This window comes from Pieris rapae, chromosome 1, assembly GCF_905147795.1.
Source record: "Pieris rapae chromosome 1, ilPieRapa1.1, whole genome shotgun sequence".
NCBI lineage: Eukaryota > Metazoa > Arthropoda > Insecta > Lepidoptera > Pieridae > Pieris > Pieris rapae.
Window position 1 is genome coordinate 10,464,268 of NC_059509.1, and position 17,921 is coordinate 10,482,188.

At 53.1% G+C, this 17,921-nt stretch overlaps 1 protein-coding gene and 1 long non-coding RNA gene across 2 annotated transcripts; one reads left to right on the forward strand and one right to left on the reverse strand.

The window, feature by feature from the left end:
* Positions 1-217: 217 nt before the first annotated feature.
* LOC123689660 lies at positions 218-1,512 on the forward strand. Its single transcript, XR_006750578.1, has 2 exons — positions 218-259; positions 1,189-1,512. It is a non-coding gene; the product is annotated as an uncharacterized LOC123689660 (long non-coding RNA).
* A 931-nt stretch (positions 1,513-2,443) lies between these two features.
* Positions 2,444-17,665, reverse strand: LOC110994393 (fibroin heavy chain-like). Its single transcript, XM_022261004.2, has 2 exons — positions 17,569-17,665; positions 2,444-17,175 (listed from the first exon to the last, which is right to left on the reverse strand). The coding sequence occupies exons 1-2, from the start codon at positions 17,608-17,610 to the stop codon at positions 2,539-2,541; spliced, it is 14,679 nt and encodes a 4,892-aa protein (XP_022116696.2). The 5' UTR covers positions 17,611-17,665; the 3' UTR covers positions 2,444-2,538.
* Positions 17,666-17,921: the final 256 nt, after the last annotated feature.

Below are 17,921 nucleotides of genomic sequence, written 5' to 3' on the forward strand. Positions count from 1 at the left end.
ATCTTGCAGCGCCATCTTGTATGTAGATATGATTTTTTTATTTATTAATTTGATATTTTTAGTTGACAATTGACTTAAATAGACAGGCGAATCAGTTCACGAATTCACGAAATACTAATAATGTAATATGTATGCATTTTTTTAATTTTTATTATGTATTAGATGTATAGCGCGATATTCAATTTATACTTTTGAAGATCATATTCTTTCAGTAATTTCAGTCATCAGTGTTCTGTCAAAGCAGTTATAGGTTTTTACTGTGAGTTAATTATTATGAGAATTTGTTGTCTAGGATAATACATAAGTTATTTTACTGTAATGCAATGTACTCAACACTTTGTTTATAATTTTTCAGCTTAAACTAATAAGTTCCTAAAATAGGTACCAACATGGTTCATTAACTTAGACATAATATTATTATCTATGATCATAGATCTTATAGACTAGGTAGGAAACCTTTATTAATATTATGACTTATAGTTAAACCTAAATAGTCATTAAGTATATATAATTAAAAAACAGTATACTACATTTTAAACTTTTGATCTTTCAATAAAGATTTGTTAGTAACTTATTAGTCTTTAGTGAAGTAAAACATCAAAGGTAAAATAGCTTATTTACTTATATATAAGGTTGCTTAGTTGATAAGGTGCCTAATAATACAGTATTTAATTATTAGTATTACACAGTACTCAGAAGGCTGTGAGAGTAACTAACTTAATTGTAAATAATAAATAGATATACTAATCACACAATAAAATAACTTTGATACACAGTTTATGTTTAGTATCTTGTTGCACAATTATAATTATTGTATATATAAACACATTACAGACTAGGTAGCAGCTTAATAATCTGATGCGAGCATATTTTGAGTTTCGAAGAAAATATCCATTCTTTTTTTTAAGAGTTAAATGATGGTGCTCTAATTACACTTTCCGGAAGCCTATGCCATTAATTGACACTACCCGGTTTGGGAGAAAGTTCTTTGTGTTATGTTGAGTGGTCTTAAGTTTTAAAGAACTGCCCCTCAAATGTTGACCAGTGATAATTTTATAGATTTCAATGAGATTTCCTCTTAATGACCTAAGTCCTTCTGTCAATTCGTGAGGTACCCATCTCTCAAGCTTTTTAATCTTCCCAATTTGCTTCAAGTGAATTAAAACAGTTTTATTACTAACACCGCAGCCTGCAGCCAACTCGGACGTGGTTTGCGATGGATCCGCTTTCACAATAGCCTTTAATTCTTCATTATCGACTTGGGACTCAGGCCGTCCACGGGACTCGTTCTGCAGGTCGAAATTTCCAGAACGAAAACATTGGAACCAAAAACGAACTGTGTTTTCTTTTGCAACATGACCGCCATACACATCATTCACCCTTCGAGTCGTTTCGGCAGCACTATTGCCACGGCGGAACTCGTACTCGTAAATAATGCGATACTTTAAGTTTTCCATTTTGTAAAATGAGTGACGCAAACAGAAAAAAACAAATGAATGACGGTCATCGAAGCACAAAAATACATGAGTAAATAGATGTACAAATTTGAATTTGGAATTCCTTACCAAAGAGGAGAACATCACAACAACAGTATGGATGGAATGCCGTTTGTCCTGAAGATGTTGTGTCGTCAAATTTATCTAGGGATTTTAAAACCATTTCACTCGAAATCGAGAAGGCATCAAAGGAAGCTTCAGTCCTGGATCCAACTTGATGCTCGGTATTGGTCCATCAGGTTCTGGGGAGTAATGTAACTCAAAGTTATCAGCAAACATTTCTGCTATCATTGATAGATAAAACCGATGGAATTTTTGTTTAAGAGCTGACTTGTTTTCTAATGTATGCAAAAAAAGATTTTGAGCCGGTATCAATGCCATTGATTCAAATTCGCTTCGTCGTTTTCTTTTAAGATTAATTATTAAATTATTTGGATATACACAATTGTTTAAAAAATATTATCAATATGAGAATACTATTAACTATTTTATTGTTTTCCTTTTTAAATTGAAATATTCTTTATTTTTAATGCTAAAATATTAATAAGTTAAAAAAAATAATTAGGTGAAAATATATGATATATATATTGATTGTAACATGTATATAAACTAGCTAGTGCTTAAAAAAAGAGAAGTATTTCATGATTTTTTTGTTGTTTTTGAGTTGCACCACATAGGTGGTACATAAAATATATTTGTACATGAATTTCCTTCACGTATACATTTTCCTATTGGGAGTAATATTAAATCGTCAACATTGTTGCCCTACAAGCAAATAACACACAGGTTCACATGTCTTGGGAATAATTGATACTTATCTATTTTTTTAAGGAGGAACACCTATTTGTACAACCTATCACAGTATCTGAAGCCACAAATGCAGGCTAAATGATTTTGATTTTCGATACATGTCCAACTATGTAATAAATTTTTAAATAAAACAATTGTTCATGCTGCAAAACTATATTTATTTCATTGTTGTAAAGATGTACCCAAGTAAAAAACAAACAAATTGAACTTCAATCTCTTACACCTAGATCACTTAACAATCAGTACATGCAAGACCTTTTCTTCCATATCTTATGATAAATTGACGACGGTTTAGTTTGCATGATTGGCGCACCCGTCCTCTTCCACGACCATAAGAAGAAATGGCAGTGGAAGATGCTGCAGATGCAGCACCTCCTGTACCCGCTCCAGAACCTGACTCGTTGTTGATAACGACGGTACGTCCGGCTTGGTTACCGTAGGGTGCGTAACGTCCAGATGCTGCTGCGATGGCAGCGGCTTCGGCTGCTTCTGTGGCTTCTAGGAGTGCTTCCTGTTCGGCTAGACTGTTACCAGAGCTGGCAGCAGCGCTTGAAGCAGAAGCGCTCGACGAAGAACCAGAAGCCCCGCCGTTGTTGATCACAATGGTGTCTTGGCCTACGCCTCCTACTCCACCGTAGAGTCCGTTCAATCCGTTTGCGTAATTAGCGCTTCCGGCTGAGCCTGCAGCGGCGGCAGCGGCTGCGGCAGCTCCTGATCCGGATCCTTGTCCTCCGCGAAGTCCGTTGAGACCGTTGAGTCCGCTGAGGCCGTTCAATCCGTTTAATCCAGCGCCAGATGATCCCAAACCACCGAGGCCGGATCCTTGTGCGCCAGCAGCGGCGGAAGCTGCTGCAGCTGATGCAGCGGCGTTACCACCTTGGCCTTGTAGTCCGTATAGTCCGTTGGAGCCGTATAGACCGGCACCGTATAATCCAGCACCAGATCCTTGACCAGCGGCACCAGCGGATGCTGAAGCAGCTGAGGTGGCCGAAGATGATCCAGAACCTGAGTCATTGTTGATCACGACTTGGTTACCGTAAGGAGCGTAACGTCCAGATGCGGCAGCGATGGCAGCGGCTTCAGCTGCTTCTAGTGCGGCTTCTTGAGCTGCGAGTCCAGATGCGTCTGAGCCGGCGGAAGAGGCGGCTGAGCTTGAGGCAGAAGCGCTCGAAGCAGATCCGCTTGCTCCATTGTTGTTGATGATGACGGCGCCTTGACCGTCGTTTCCGTATAGTCCCGAAGATCCGAGTAGACCTAAGTTTCCACGACCGGCAGAGCCAGCGGCGGCGGCTGCGGCAGCGGCGGCGGAAGCTGCGGATCCGGATCCTTGTCCTCCGCGAAGTCCGTTGAGACCGTTGAGTCCGTTGAGGCCGTTCAATCCGTATAATCCAGCGCCAGATGATCCCAAACCACCAAGCCCAGATCCTAATCCACTTTGTCCAGCAGCGCCGGTGGATGACGAAGCAGCCGCGGCGGCTGATGATGCTCCAGAACCTGACTCGTTGTTTATAACGACGGTACGTCCGGCTTGGTTACCGTAGGGTGCGTAACGTCCAGATGCTGCTGCGATGGCAGCGGCTTCGGCTGCTTCTGTGGCTTCTAGGAGTGCTTCCTGTTCGGCTAGACTGTTACCAGAGCTGGCAGCAGCGCTTGAAGCAGAAGCGCTCGACGAAGAACCAGAAGCCCCGCCGTTGTTGATCACAATGGTGTCTTGGCCTACGCCTCCTACTCCACCGTAGAGTCCGTTCAATCCGTTTGCGTAATTAGCGCTTCCGGCTGAGCCTGCAGCGGCGGCAGCGGCTGCGGCAGCTCCTGATCCGGATCCTTGTCCTCCGCGAAGTCCGTTGAGACCGTTGAGTCCGCTGAGGCCGTTCAATCCGTTTAATCCAGCGCCAGATGATCCCAAACCACCGAGGCCGGATCCTTGTGCGCCAGCAGCGGCGGAAGCTGCTGCAGCTGATGCAGCGGCGTTACCACCTTGGCCTTGTAGTCCGTATAGTCCGTTGGAGCCGTATAGACCGGCACCGTATAATCCAGCACCAGATCCTTGACCAGCGGCACCAGCGGATGCTGAAGCAGCTGAGGTGGCCGAAGATGATCCAGAACCTGAGTCATTGTTGATCACGACTTGGTTACCGTAAGGAGCGTAACGTCCAGATGCGGCAGCGATGGCAGCGGCTTCAGCTGCTTCTAGTGCGGCTTCTTGAGCTGCGAGTCCAGATGCGTCTGAGCCGGCGGAAGAGGCGGCTGAGCTTGAGGCAGAAGCGCTCGAAGCAGATCCGCTTGCTCCATTGTTGTTGATGATGACGGCGCCTTGACCGTCGTTTCCGTATAGTCCCGAAGATCCGAGTAGACCTAAGTTTCCACGACCGGCAGAGCCAGCGGCGGCGGCTGCGGCAGCGGCGGCGGAAGCTGCGGATCCGGATCCTTGTCCTCCGCGAAGTCCGTTGAGACCGTTGAGTCCGTTGAGGCCGTTCAATCCGTATAATCCAGCGCCAGATGATCCCAAACCACCAAGCCCAGATCCTAATCCACTTTGTCCAGCAGCGCCGGTGGATGACGAAGCAGCCGCGGCGGCTGATGATGCTCCAGAACCTGACTCGTTGTTTATAACGACGGTACGTCCGGCTTGGTTACCGTAGGGTGCGTAACGTCCAGATGCTGCTGCGATGGCAGCGGCTTCGGCTGCTTCTGTGGCTTCTAGGAGTGCTTCCTGTTCGGCTAGACTGTTACCAGAGCTGGCAGCAGCGCTTGAAGCAGAAGCGCTCGACGAAGAACCAGAAGCCCCGCCGTTGTTGATCACAATGGTGTCTTGGCCTACGCCTCCTACTCCACCGTAGAGTCCGTTCAATCCGTTTGCGTAATTAGCGCTTCCGGCTGAGCCTGCAGCGGCGGCAGCGGCTGCGGCAGCTCCTGATCCGGATCCTTGTCCTCCGCGAAGTCCGTTGAGACCGTTGAGTCCGCTGAGGCCGTTCAATCCGTTTAATCCAGCGCCAGATGATCCCAAACCACCGAGGCCGGATCCTTGTGCGCCAGCAGCGGCGGAAGCTGCTGCAGCTGATGCAGCGGCGTTACCACCTTGGCCTTGTAGTCCGTATAGTCCGTTGGAGCCGTATAGACCGGCACCGTATAATCCAGCACCAGATCCTTGACCAGCGGCACCAGCGGATGCTGAAGCAGCTGAGGTGGCCGAAGATGATCCAGAACCTGAGTCATTGTTGATCACGACTTGGTTACCGTAAGGAGCGTAACGTCCAGATGCGGCAGCGATGGCAGCGGCTTCAGCTGCTTCTAGTGCGGCTTCTTGAGCTGCGAGTCCAGATGCGTCTGAGCCGGCGGAAGAGGCGGCTGAGCTTGAGGCAGAAGCGCTCGAAGCAGATCCGCTTGCTCCATTGTTGTTGATGATGACGGCGCCTTGACCGTCGTTTCCGTATAGTCCCGAAGATCCGAGTAGACCTAAGTTTCCACGACCGGCAGAGCCAGCGGCGGCGGCTGCGGCAGCGGCGGCGGAAGCTGCGGATCCGGATCCTTGTCCTCCGCGAAGTCCGTTGAGACCGTTGAGTCCGTTGAGGCCGTTCAATCCGTATAATCCAGCGCCAGATGATCCCAAACCACCAAGCCCAGATCCTAATCCACTTTGTCCAGCAGCGCCGGTGGATGACGAAGCAGCCGCGGCGGCTGATGATGCTCCAGAACCTGACTCGTTGTTTATAACGACGGTACGTCCGGCTTGGTTACCGTAGGGTGCGTAACGTCCAGATGCTGCTGCGATGGCAGCGGCTTCGGCTGCTTCTGTGGCTTCTAGGAGTGCTTCCTGTTCGGCTAGACTGTTACCAGAGCTGGCAGCAGCGCTTGAAGCAGAAGCGCTCGACGAAGAACCAGAAGCCCCGCCGTTGTTGATCACAATGGTGTCTGGGCCTACGCCTCCTACTCCACCGTAGAGTCCGTTCAATCCGTTTGCGTAATTAGCGCTTCCGGCTGAGCCTGCAGCGGCGGCAGCGGCTGCGGCAGCTCCTGATCCGGATCCTTGTCCTCCGCGAAGTCCGTTGAGACCGTTGAGTCCGCTGAGGCCGTTCAATCCGTATAATCCAGCGCCAGATGATCCCAAACCACCAAGCCCAGATCCTAATCCACTTTGTCCAGCAGCGCCGGTGGATGACGAAGCAGCCGCGGCGGCTGATGATGCTCCAGAACCTGACTCGTTGTTTATAACGACGGTACGTCCGGCTTGGTTACCGTAGGGTGCGTAACGTCCAGATGCTGCTGCGATGGCAGCGGCTTCGGCTGCTTCTGTGGCTTCTAGGAGTGCTTCCTGTTCGGCTAGACTGTTACCAGAGCTGGCAGCAGCGCTTGAAGCAGAAGCGCTCGACGAAGAACCAGAAGCCCCGCCGTTGTTGATCACAATGGTGTCTTGGCCTACGCCTCCTACTCCACCGTAGAGTCCGTTCAATCCGTTTGCGTAATTAGCGCTTCCGGCTGAGCCTGCAGCGGCGGCAGCGGCTGCGGCAGCTCCTGATCCGGATCCTTGTCCTCCGCGAAGTCCGTTGAGACCGTTGAGTCCGCTGAGGCCGTTCAATCCGTTTAATCCAGCGCCAGATGATCCCAAACCACCGAGGCCGGATCCTTGTGCGCCAGCAGCGGCGGAAGCTGCTGCAGCTGATGCAGCGGCGTTACCACCTTGGCCTTGTAGTCCGTATAGTCCGTTGGAGCCGTATAGACCGGCACCGTATAATCCAGCACCAGATCCTTGACCAGCGGCACCAGCGGATGCTGAAGCAGCTGAGGTGGCCGAAGATGATCCAGAACCTGAGTCATTGTTGATCACGACTTGGTTACCGTAAGGAGCGTAACGTCCAGATGCGGCAGCGATGGCAGCGGCTTCAGCTACTTCTAGTGCGGCTTTTTGAGCTGCGAGTCCAGATGCGTTTGAGCCGGCGGAAGACGCGGCTGAGCTTGAGGCAGAAGCGCTCGAAGCAGATCCGCTTGCTCCATTGTTGTTGATGATGACGGCGCCTTGACCGTCGTTTCCGTATAGTCCCGAAGATCCGAGTAGACCTAAGTTTCCACGACCGGCAGAGCCAGCGGCGGCGGCTGCGGCAGCGGCGGCGGAAGCTGCGGATCCGGATCCTTGTCCTCCGCGAAGTCCGTTGAGACCGTTGAGTCCGTTGAGGCCGTTCAATCCGTATAATCCAGCGCCAGATGATCCCAAACCACCAAGCCCAGATCCTAATCCACTTTGTCCAGCAGCGCCGGTGGATGACGAAGCAGCCGCGGCGGCTGATGATGCTCCAGAACCTGACTCGTTGTTTATAACGACGGTACGTCCGGCTTGGTTACCGTAGGGTGCGTAACGTCCAGATGCTGCTGCGATGGCAGCGGCTTCGGCTGCTTCTGTGGCTTCTAGGAGTGCTTCCTGTTCGGCTAGACTGTTACCAGAGCTGGCAGCAGCGCTTGAAGCAGAAGCGCTCGACGAAGAACCAGAAGCCCCGCCGTTGTTGATCACAATGGTGTCTTGGCCTACGCCTCCTACTCCACCGTAGAGTCCGTTCAATCCGTTTGCGTAATTAGCGCTTCCGGCTGAGCCTGCAGCGGCGGCAGCGGCTGCGGCAGCTCCTGATCCGGATCCTTGTCCTCCGCGAAGTCCGTTGAGACCGTTGAGTCCGCTGAGGCCGTTCAATCCGTTTAATCCAGCGCCAGATGATCCCAAACCACCGAAGCCGGATCCTTGTGCGCCAGCAGCGGCGGAAGCTGCTGCAGCTGATGCAGCGGCGTTACCACCTTGGCCTTGTAGTCCGTATAGTCCGTTGGAGCCGTATAGACCGGCACCGTATAATCCAGCACCAGATCCTTGACCAGCGGCACCAGCGGATGCTGAAGCAGCTGAGGTGGCCGAAGATGATCCAGAACCTGAGTCATTGTTGATCACGACTTGGTTACCGTAAGGAGCGTAACGTCCAGATGCGGCAGCGATGGCAGCGGCTTCAGCTGCTTCTAGTGCGGCTTCTTGAGCTGCGAGTCCAGATGCGTCTGAGCCGGCGGAAGAGGCGGCTGAGCTTGAGGCAGAAGCGCTCGAAGCAGATCCGCTTGCTCCATTGTTGTTGATGATGACGGCGCCTTGACCGTCGTTTCCGTATAGTCCCGAAGATCCGAGTAGACCTAAGTTTCCACGACCGGCAGAGCCAGCGGCGGCGGCTGCGGCAGCGGCGGCGGAAGCTGCGGATCCGGATCCTTGTCCTCCGCGAAGTCCGTTGAGACCGTTGAGTCCGTTGAGGCCGTTCAATCCGTATAATCCAGCGCCAGATGATCCCAAACCACCAAGCCCAGATCCTAATCCACTTTGTCCAGCAGCGCCGGTGGATGACGAAGCAGCCGCGGCGGCTGATGATGCTCCAGAACCTGACTCGTTGTTTATAACGACGGTACGTCCGGCTTGGTTACCGTAGGGTGCGTAACGTCCAGATGCTGCTGCGATGGCAGCGGCTTCGGCTGCTTCTGTGGCTTCTAGGAGTGCTTCCTGTTCGGCTAGACTGTTACCAGAGCTGGCAGCAGCGCTTGAAGCAGAAGCGCTCGACGAAGAACCAGAAGCCCCGCCGTTGTTGATCACAATGGTGTCTTGGCCTACGCCTCCTACTCCACCGTAGAGTCCGTTCAATCCGTTTGCGTAATTAGCGCTTCCGGCTGAGCCTGCAGCGGCGGCAGCGGCTGCGGCAGCTCCTGATCCGGATCCTTGTCCTCCGCGAAGTCCGTTGAGACCGTTGAGTCCGCTGAGGCCGTTCAATCCGTTTAATCCAGCGCCAGATGATCCCAAACCACCGAGGCCGGATCCTTGTGCGCCAGCAGCGGCGGAAGCTGCTGCAGCTGATGCAGCGGCGTTACCACCTTGGCCTTGTAGTCCGTATAGTCCGTTGGAGCCGTATAGACCGGCACCGTATAATCCAGCACCAGATCCTTGACCAGCGGCACCAGCGGATGCTGAAGCAGCTGAGGTGGCCGAAGATGATCCAGAACCTGAGTCATTGTTGATCACGACTTGGTTACCGTAAGGAGCGTAACGTCCAGATGCGGCAGCGATGGCAGCGGCTTCAGCTGCTTCTAGTGCGGCTTCTTGAGCTGCGAGTCCAGATGCGTCTGAGCCGGCGGAAGAGGCGGCTGAGCTTGAGGCAGAAGCGCTCGAAGCAGATCCGCTTGCTCCATTGTTGTTGATGATGACGGCGCCTTGACCGTCGTTTCCGTATAGTCCCGAAGATCCGAGTAGACCTAAGTTTCCACGACCGGCAGAGCCAGCGGCGGCGGCTGCGGCAGCGGCGGCGGAAGCTGCGGATCCGGATCCTTGTCCTCCGCGAAGTCCGTTGAGACCGTTGAGTCCGTTGAGGCCGTTCAATCCGTATAATCCAGCGCCAGATGATCCCAAACCACCAAGCCCAGATCCTAATCCACTTTGTCCAGCAGCGCCGGTGGATGACGAAGCAGCCGCGGCGGCTGATGATGCTCCAGAACCTGACTCGTTGTTTATAACGACGGTACGTCCGGCTTGGTTACCGTAGGGTGCGTAACGTCCAGATGCTGCTGCGATGGCAGCGGCTTCGGCTGCTTCTGTGGCTTCTAGGAGTGCTTCCTGTTCGGCTAGACTGTTACCAGAGCTGGCAGCAGCGCTTGAAGCAGAAGCGCTCGACGAAGAACCAGAAGCCCCGCCGTTGTTGATCACAATGGTGTCTTGGCCTACGCCTCCTACTCCACCGTAGAGTCCGTTCAATCCGTTTGCGTAATTAGCGCTTCCGGCTGAGCCTGCAGCGGCGGCAGCGGCTGCGGCAGCTCCTGATCCGGATCCTTGTCCTCCGCGAAGTCCGTTGAGACCGTTGAGTCCGCTGAGGCCGTTCAATCCGTTTAATCCAGCGCCAGATGATCCCAAACCACCGAAGCCGGATCCTTGTGCGCCAGCAGCGGCGGAAGCTGCTGCAGCTGATGCAGCGGCGTTACCACCTTGGCCTTGTAGTCCGTATAGTCCGTTGGAGCCGTATAGACCGGCACCGTATAATCCAGCACCAGATCCTTGACCAGCGGCACCAGCGGATGCTGAAGCAGCTGAGGTGGCCGAAGATGATCCAGAACCTGAGTCATTGTTGATCACGACTTGGTTACCGTAAGGAGCGTAACGTCCAGATGCGGCAGCGATGGCAGCGGCTTCAGCTGCTTCTAGTGCGGCTTCTTGAGCTGCGAGTCCAGATGCGTCTGAGCCGGCGGAAGAGGCGGCTGAGCTTGAGGCAGAAGCGCTCGAAGCAGATCCGCTTGCTCCATTGTTGTTGATGATGACGGCGCCTTGACCGTCGTTTCCGTATAGTCCCGAAGATCCGAGTAGACCTAAGTTTCCACGACCGGCAGAGCCAGCGGCGGCGGCTGCGGCAGCGGCGGCGGAAGCTGCGGATCCGGATCCTTGTCCTCCGCGAAGTCCGTTGAGACCGTTGAGTCCGTTGAGGCCGTTCAATCCGTATAATCCAGCGCCAGATGATCCCAAACCACCAAGCCCAGATCCTAATCCACTTTGTCCAGCAGCGCCGGTGGATGACGAAGCAGCCGCGGCGGCTGATGATGCTCCAGAACCTGACTCGTTGTTTATAACGACGGTACGTCCGGCTTGGTTACCGTAGGGTGCGTAACGTCCAGATGCTGCTGCGATGGCAGCGGCTTCGGCTGCTTCTGTGGCTTCTAGGAGTGCTTCCTGTTCGGCTAGACTGTTACCAGAGCTGGCAGCAGCGCTTGAAGCAGAAGCGCTCGACGAAGAACCAGAAGCCCCGCCGTTGTTGATCACAATGGTGTCTTGGCCTACGCCTCCTACTCCACCGTAGAGTCCGTTCAATCCGTTTGCGTAATTAGCGCTTCCGGCTGAGCCTGCAGCGGCGGCAGCGGCTGCGGCAGCTCCTGATCCGGATCCTTGTCCTCCGCGAAGTCCGTTGAGACCGTTGAGTCCGCTGAGGCCGTTCAATCCGTTTAATCCAGCGCCAGATGATCCCAAACCACCGAGGCCGGATCCTTGTGCGCCAGCAGCGGCGGAAGCTGCTGCAGCTGATGCAGCGGCGTTACCACCTTGGCCTTGTAGTCCGTATAGTCCGTTGGAGCCGTATAGACCGGCACCGTATAATCCAGCACCAGATCCTTGACCAGCGGCACCAGCGGATGCTGAAGCAGCTGAGGTGGCCGAAGATGATCCAGAACCTGAGTCATTGTTGATCACGACTTGGTTACCGTAAGGAGCGTAACGTCCAGATGCGGCAGCGATGGCAGCGGCTTCAGCTGCTTCTAGTGCGGCTTCTTGAGCTGCGAGTCCAGATGCGTCTGAGCCGGCGGAAGAGGCGGCTGAGCTTGAGGCAGAAGCGCTCGAAGCAGATCCGCTTGCTCCATTGTTGTTGATGATGACGGCGCCTTGACCGTCGTTTCCGTATAGTCCCGAAGATCCGAGTAGACCTAAGTTTCCACGACCGGCAGAGCCAGCGGCGGCGGCTGCGGCAGCGGCGGCGGAAGCTGCGGATCCGGATCCTTGTCCTCCGCGAAGTCCGTTGAGACCGTTGAGTCCGTTGAGGCCGTTCAATCCGTATAATCCAGCGCCAGATGATCCCAAACCACCAAGCCCAGATCCTAATCCACTTTGTCCAGCAGCGCCGGTGGATGACGAAGCAGCCGCGGCGGCTGATGATGCTCCAGAACCTGACTCGTTGTTTATAACGACGGTACGTCCGGCTTGGTTACCGTAGGGTGCGTAACGTCCAGATGCTGCTGCGATGGCAGCGGCTTCGGCTGCTTCTGTGGCTTCTAGGAGTGCTTCCTGTTCGGCTAGACTGTTACCAGAGCTGGCAGCAGCGCTTGAAGCAGAAGCGCTCGACGAAGAACCAGAAGCCCCGCCGTTGTTGATCACAATGGTGTCTTGGCCTACGCCTCCTACTCCACCGTAGAGTCCGTTCAATCCGTTTGCGTAATTAGCGCTTCCGGCTGAGCCTGCAGCGGCGGCAGCGGCTGCGGCAGCTCCTGATCCGGATCCTTGTCCTCCGCGAAGTCCGTTGAGACCGTTGAGTCCGCTGAGGCCGTTCAATCCGTTTAATCCAGCGCCAGATGATCCCAAACCACCGAGGCCGGATCCTTGTGCTCCAGCAGCGGCGGAAGCTGCTGCAGCTGATGCAGCGGCGTTACCACCTTGGCCTTGTAGTCCGTATAGTCCGTTGGAGCCGTATAGACCGGCACCGTATAATCCAGCACCAGATCCTTGACCAGCGGCACCAGCGGATGCTGAAGCAGCTGAGGTGGCCGAAGATGATCCAGAACCTGAGTCATTGTTGATTACGACTTGGTTACCGTAAGGAGCGTAACGTCCAGATGCGGCAGCGATGGCAGCGGCTTCAGCTGCTTCTAGTGCGGCTTCTTGAGCTGCGAGTCCAGATGCGTCTGAGCCGGCGGAAGAGGCGGCTGAGCTTGAGGCAGAAGCGCTCGAAGCAGATCCGCTTGCTCCATTGTTGTTGATGATGACGGCGCCTTGACCGTCGTTTCCGTATAGTCCCGAAGATCCGAGTAGACCTAAGTTTCCACGACCGGCAGAGCCAGCGGCGGCGGCTGCGGCAGCGGCGGCGGAAGCTGCGGATCCGGATCCTTGTCCTCCGCGAAGTCCGTTGAGACCGTTGAGTCCGTTGAGGCCGTTCAATCCGTATAATCCAGCGCCAGATGATCCCAAACCACCAAGCCCAGATCCTAATCCACTTTGTCCAGCAGCGCCGGTGGATGACGAAGCAGCCGCGGCGGCTGATGATGCTCCAGAACCTGACTCGTTGTTTATAACGACGGTACGTCCGGCTTGGTTACCGTAGGGTGCGTAACGTCCAGATGCTGCTGCGATGGCAGCGGCTTCGGCTGCTTCTGTGGCTTCTAGGAGTGCTTCCTGTTCGGCTAGACTGTTACCAGAGCTGGCAGCAGCGCTTGAAGCAGAAGCGCTCGACGAAGAACCAGAAGCCCCGCCGTTGTTGATCACAATGGTGTCTTGGCCTACGCCTCCTACTCCACCGTAGAGTCCGTTCAATCCGTTTGCGTAATTAGCGCTTCCGGCTGAGCCTGCAGCGGCGGCAGCGGCTGCGGCAGCTCCTGATCCGGATCCTTGTCCTCCGCGAAGTCCGTTGAGACCGTTGAGTCCGCTGAGGCCGTTCAATCCGTTTAATCCAGCGCCAGATGATCCCAAACCACCGAGGCCGGATCCTTGTGCGCCAGCAGCGGCGGAAGCTGCTGCAGCTGATGCAGCGGCGTTACCACCTTGGCCTTGTAGTCCGTATAGTCCGTTGGAGCCGTATAGACCGGCACCGTATAATCCAGCACCAGATCCTTGACCAGCGGCACCAGCGGATGCTGAAGCAGCTGAGGTGGCCGAAGATGATCCAGAACCTGAGTCATTGTTGATCACGACTTGGTTACCGTAAGGAGCGTAACGTCCAGATGCGGCAGCGATGGCAGCGGCTTCAGCTGCTTCTAGTGCGGCTTCTTGAGCTGCGAGTCCAGATGCGTCTGAGCCGGCGGAAGAGGCGGCTGAGCTTGAGGCAGAAGCGCTCGAAGCAGATCCGCTTGCTCCATTGTTGTTGATGATGACGGCGCCTTGACCGTCGTTTCCGTATAGTCCCGAAGATCCGAGTAGACCTAAGTTTCCACGACCGGCAGAGCCAGCGGCGGCGGCTGCGGCAGCGGCGGCGGAAGCTGCGGATCCGGATCCTTGTCCTCCGCGAAGTCCGTTGAGACCGTTGAGTCCGTTGAGGCCGTTCAATCCGTATAATCCAGCGCCAGATGATCCCAAACCACCAAGCCCAGATCCTAATCCACTTTGTCCAGCAGCGCCGGTGGATGACAAAGCAGCCGCGGCGGCTGATGATGCTCCAGAACCTGACTCGTTGTTTATAACGACGGTACGTCCGGCTTGGTTACCGTAGGGTGCGTAACGTCCAGATGCTGCTGCGATGGCAGCGGCTTCGGCTGCTTCTGTGGCTTCTAGGAGTGCTTCCTGTTCGGCTAGACTGTTACCAGAGCTGGCAGCAGCGCTTGAAGCAGAAGCGCTCGACGAAGAACCAGAAGCCCCGCCGTTGTTGATCACAATGGTGTCTTGGCCTACGCCTCCTACTCCACCGTAGAGTCCGTTCAATCCGTTTGCGTAATTAGCGCTTCCGGCTGAGCCTGCAGCGGCGGCAGCGGCTGCGGCAGCTCCTGATCCGGATCCTTGTCCTCCGCGAAGTCCGTTGAGACCGTTGAGTCCGCTGAGGCCGTTCAATCCGTTTAATCCAGCGCCAGATGATCCCAAACCACCGAAGCCGGATCCTTGTGCGCCAGCAGCGGCGGAAGCTGCTGCAGCTGATGCAGCGGCGTTACCACCTTGGCCTTGTAGTCCGTATAGTCCGTTGGAGCCGTATAGACCGGCACCGTATAATCCAGCACCAGATCCTTGACCAGCGGCACCAGCGGATGCTGAAGCAGCTGAGGTGGCCGAAGATGATCCAGAACCTGAGTCATTGTTGATCACGACTTGGTTACCGTAAGGAGCGTAACGTCCAGATGCGGCAGCGATGGCAGCGGCTTCAGCTGCTTCTAGTGCGGCTTCTTGAGCTGCGAGTCCAGATGCGTCTGAGCCGGCGGAAGAGGCGGCTGAGCTTGAGGCAGAAGCGCTCGAAGCAGATCCGCTTGCTCCATTGTTGTTGATGATGACGGCGCCTTGACCGTCGTTTCCGTATAGTCCCGAAGATCCGAGTAGACCTAAGTTTCCACGACCGGCAGAGCCAGCGGCGGCGGCTGCGGCAGCGGCGGCGGAAGCTGCGGATCCGGATCCTTGTCCTCCGCGAAGTCCGTTGAGACCGTTGAGTCCGTTGAGGCCGTTCAATCCGTATAATCCAGCGCCAGATGATCCCAAACCACCAAGCCCAGATCCTAATCCACTTTGTCCAGCAGCGCCGGTGGATGACGAAGCAGCCGCGGCGGCTGATGATGCTCCAGAACCTGACTCGTTGTTTATAACGACGGTACGTCCGGCTTGGTTACCGTAGGGTGCGTAACGTCCAGATGCTGCTGCGATGGCAGCGGCTTCGGCTGCTTCTGTGGCTTCTAGGAGTGCTTCCTGTTCGGCTAGACTGTTACCAGAGCTGGCAGCAGCGCTTGAAGCAGAAGCGCTCGACGAAGAACCAGAAGCCCCGCCGTTGTTGATCACAATGGTGTCTTGGCCTACGCCTCCTACTCCACCGTAGAGTCCGTTCAATCCGTTTGCGTAATTAGCGCTTCCGGCTGAGCCTGCAGCGGCGGCAGCGACTGCGGCAGCTCCTGATCCGGATCCTTGTCCTCCGCGAAGTCCGTTGAGACCGTTGAGTCCGCTGAGGCCGTTCAATCCGTTTAATCCAGCGCCAGATGATCCCAAACCACCGAGGCCGGATCCTTGTGCGCCAGCAGCGGCGGAAGCTGCTGCAGCTGATGCAGCGGCGTTACCACCTTGGCCTTGTAGTCCGTATAGTCCGTTGGAGCCGTATAGACCGGCACCGTATAATCCAGCACCAGATCCTTGACCAGCGGCACCAGCGGATGCTGAAGCAGCTGAGGTGGCCGAAGATGATCCAGAACCTGAGTCATTGTTGATCACGACTTGGTTACCGTAAGGAGCGTAACGTCCAGATGCGGCAGCGATGGCAGCGGCTTCAGCTGCTTCTAGTGCGGCTTCTTGAGCTGCGAGTCCAGATGCGTCTGAGCCGGCGGAAGAGGCGGCTGAGCTTGAGGCAGAAGCGCTCGAAGCAGATCCGCTTGCTCCATTGTTGTTGATGATGACGGCGCCTTGACCGTCGTTTCCGTATAGTCCCGAAGATCCGAGTAGACCTAAGTTTCCACGACCGGCAGAGCCAGCGGCGGCGGCTGCGGCAGCGGCGGCGGAAGCTGCGGATCCGGATCCTTGTCCTCCGCGAAGTCCGTTGAGACCGTTGAGTCCGTTGAGGCCGTTCAATCCGTATAATCCAGCGCCAGATGATCCCAAACCACCAAGCCCAGATCCTAATCCACTTTGTCCAGCAGCGCCGGTGGATGACGAAGCAGCCGCGGCGGCTGATGATGCTCCAGAACCTGACTCGTTGTTTATAACGACGGTACGTCCGGCTTGGTTACCGTAGGGTGCGTAACGTCCAGATGCTGCTGCGATGGCAGCGGCTTCGGCTGCTTCTGTGGCTTCTAGGAGTGCTTCCTGTTCGGCTAGACTGTTACCAGAGCTGGCAGCAGCGCTTGAAGCAGAAGCGCTCGACGAAGAACCAGAAGCCCCGCCGTTGTTGATCACAATGGTGTCTGGGCCTACGCCTCCTACTCCACCGTAGAGTCCGTTCAATCCGTAGTTAACGCCACCGGCAGAGCCTGTAGCAGCAGCAGCAGTAGATGATGCTAAAGCTTGGTTTCCGTGAGGTGAGTACTGTACTGGTGTATTGTAACCAACAATAGGTCTAGAAACAGAGCCAGTGCTAGCTGCCGAAACAGATGATGCGCTGGATGCTGCATTTAGTGGACCTCGTGGTTTTGAACTTAAAACTGTTCTCGTTTCTGTTTCAGCCGATGAACCGAGCTGGTTCTTCTTATGAATGAGTACATCTTCTTCCCATATTGTTTCATGACCTGATGAGTCAGTTTTAATAACAATAGTTTTAACTTTGACATCATCTCCTGTCACGTCTTTGTCGACATCGCCATATGCTTCATATTCTTTCGTTGTTGTAGATTTTTCGTAAACATTTCCTGTTGAGTCGTAGTCCAGTTCATCAGTTTCGTTTACTTTTTTAGTTTCTAGTCTGCCATTTCTGAGTGCATATTGCAATGCATCATCAATTGCATCTGCAGACACATACTGTAACATACAAATATATTACAAAATATTACAATGCGCTACGCTTTCGTTTGGAATGTTATTTTAAATTACCATTAGTAATATAATATTAAAAAAGTGATTATGTTACCAACATGGATAAATGATTTTGAATTTGACTTATAGAATGTTTTGTGAATAGATTTGTATGACATCCATAGTAAATAAATCGGAGAAATTATTAATTTATGCCTGTTTAAGACCTCGTTTAAAATAGTCTTTTACAATTACGAGATAAAAAATACAATTTTCCAATAGTAAAAAGGACTATAAAAATTGTACCGAAGACACACCGTTTTCGTTAACATCGTTCAAGTCGTTTCTGAAGATTTTGTTTTAAAAATACGAGAATTTTTATATAGATAGAGGACTTACCTGCAGAGCACAGCACAAGATCACGAAGGTTGTTACTCTCATGTTTAGAGAGATGTAACCGAACTGATGCCTTCAACGAAAGTTTCTGGTCTTTTTATACTAAAATTTGCGCTATGTAAATAATATATTCTACGTAAATTAAATTTTCAAAGCACTTAAATAAATATTAAATTTAAAAGAGAATAATTAAATCAACCTTGTAATTATAAACAATACATATCAATTAAAGCTTCATTGTTGCATAATTTGCAAAAATTAAATATACCAAATACATATATTGTTGAATACTAAATGAAAATTATTTGAGAAAATATGAAATTCCCATTCTTAGGTATCTTTATTTTAATAAAAAA

Bases quoted from the DNA above. Each gene is read 5' to 3' on its own strand.
- LOC110994393 (XM_022261004.2), bottom strand. From the start codon at position 17,610: ATGAGAGTAACAACCTTCGTGATCTTGTGCTGTGCTCTGCAG. The intron at 17,176-17,568 runs GTAAGTCCTCTA...TGTATGTTACAG, and splicing joins TCTTGTGCTGTGCTCTGCAG to TATGTGTCTGCAGATGCAAT.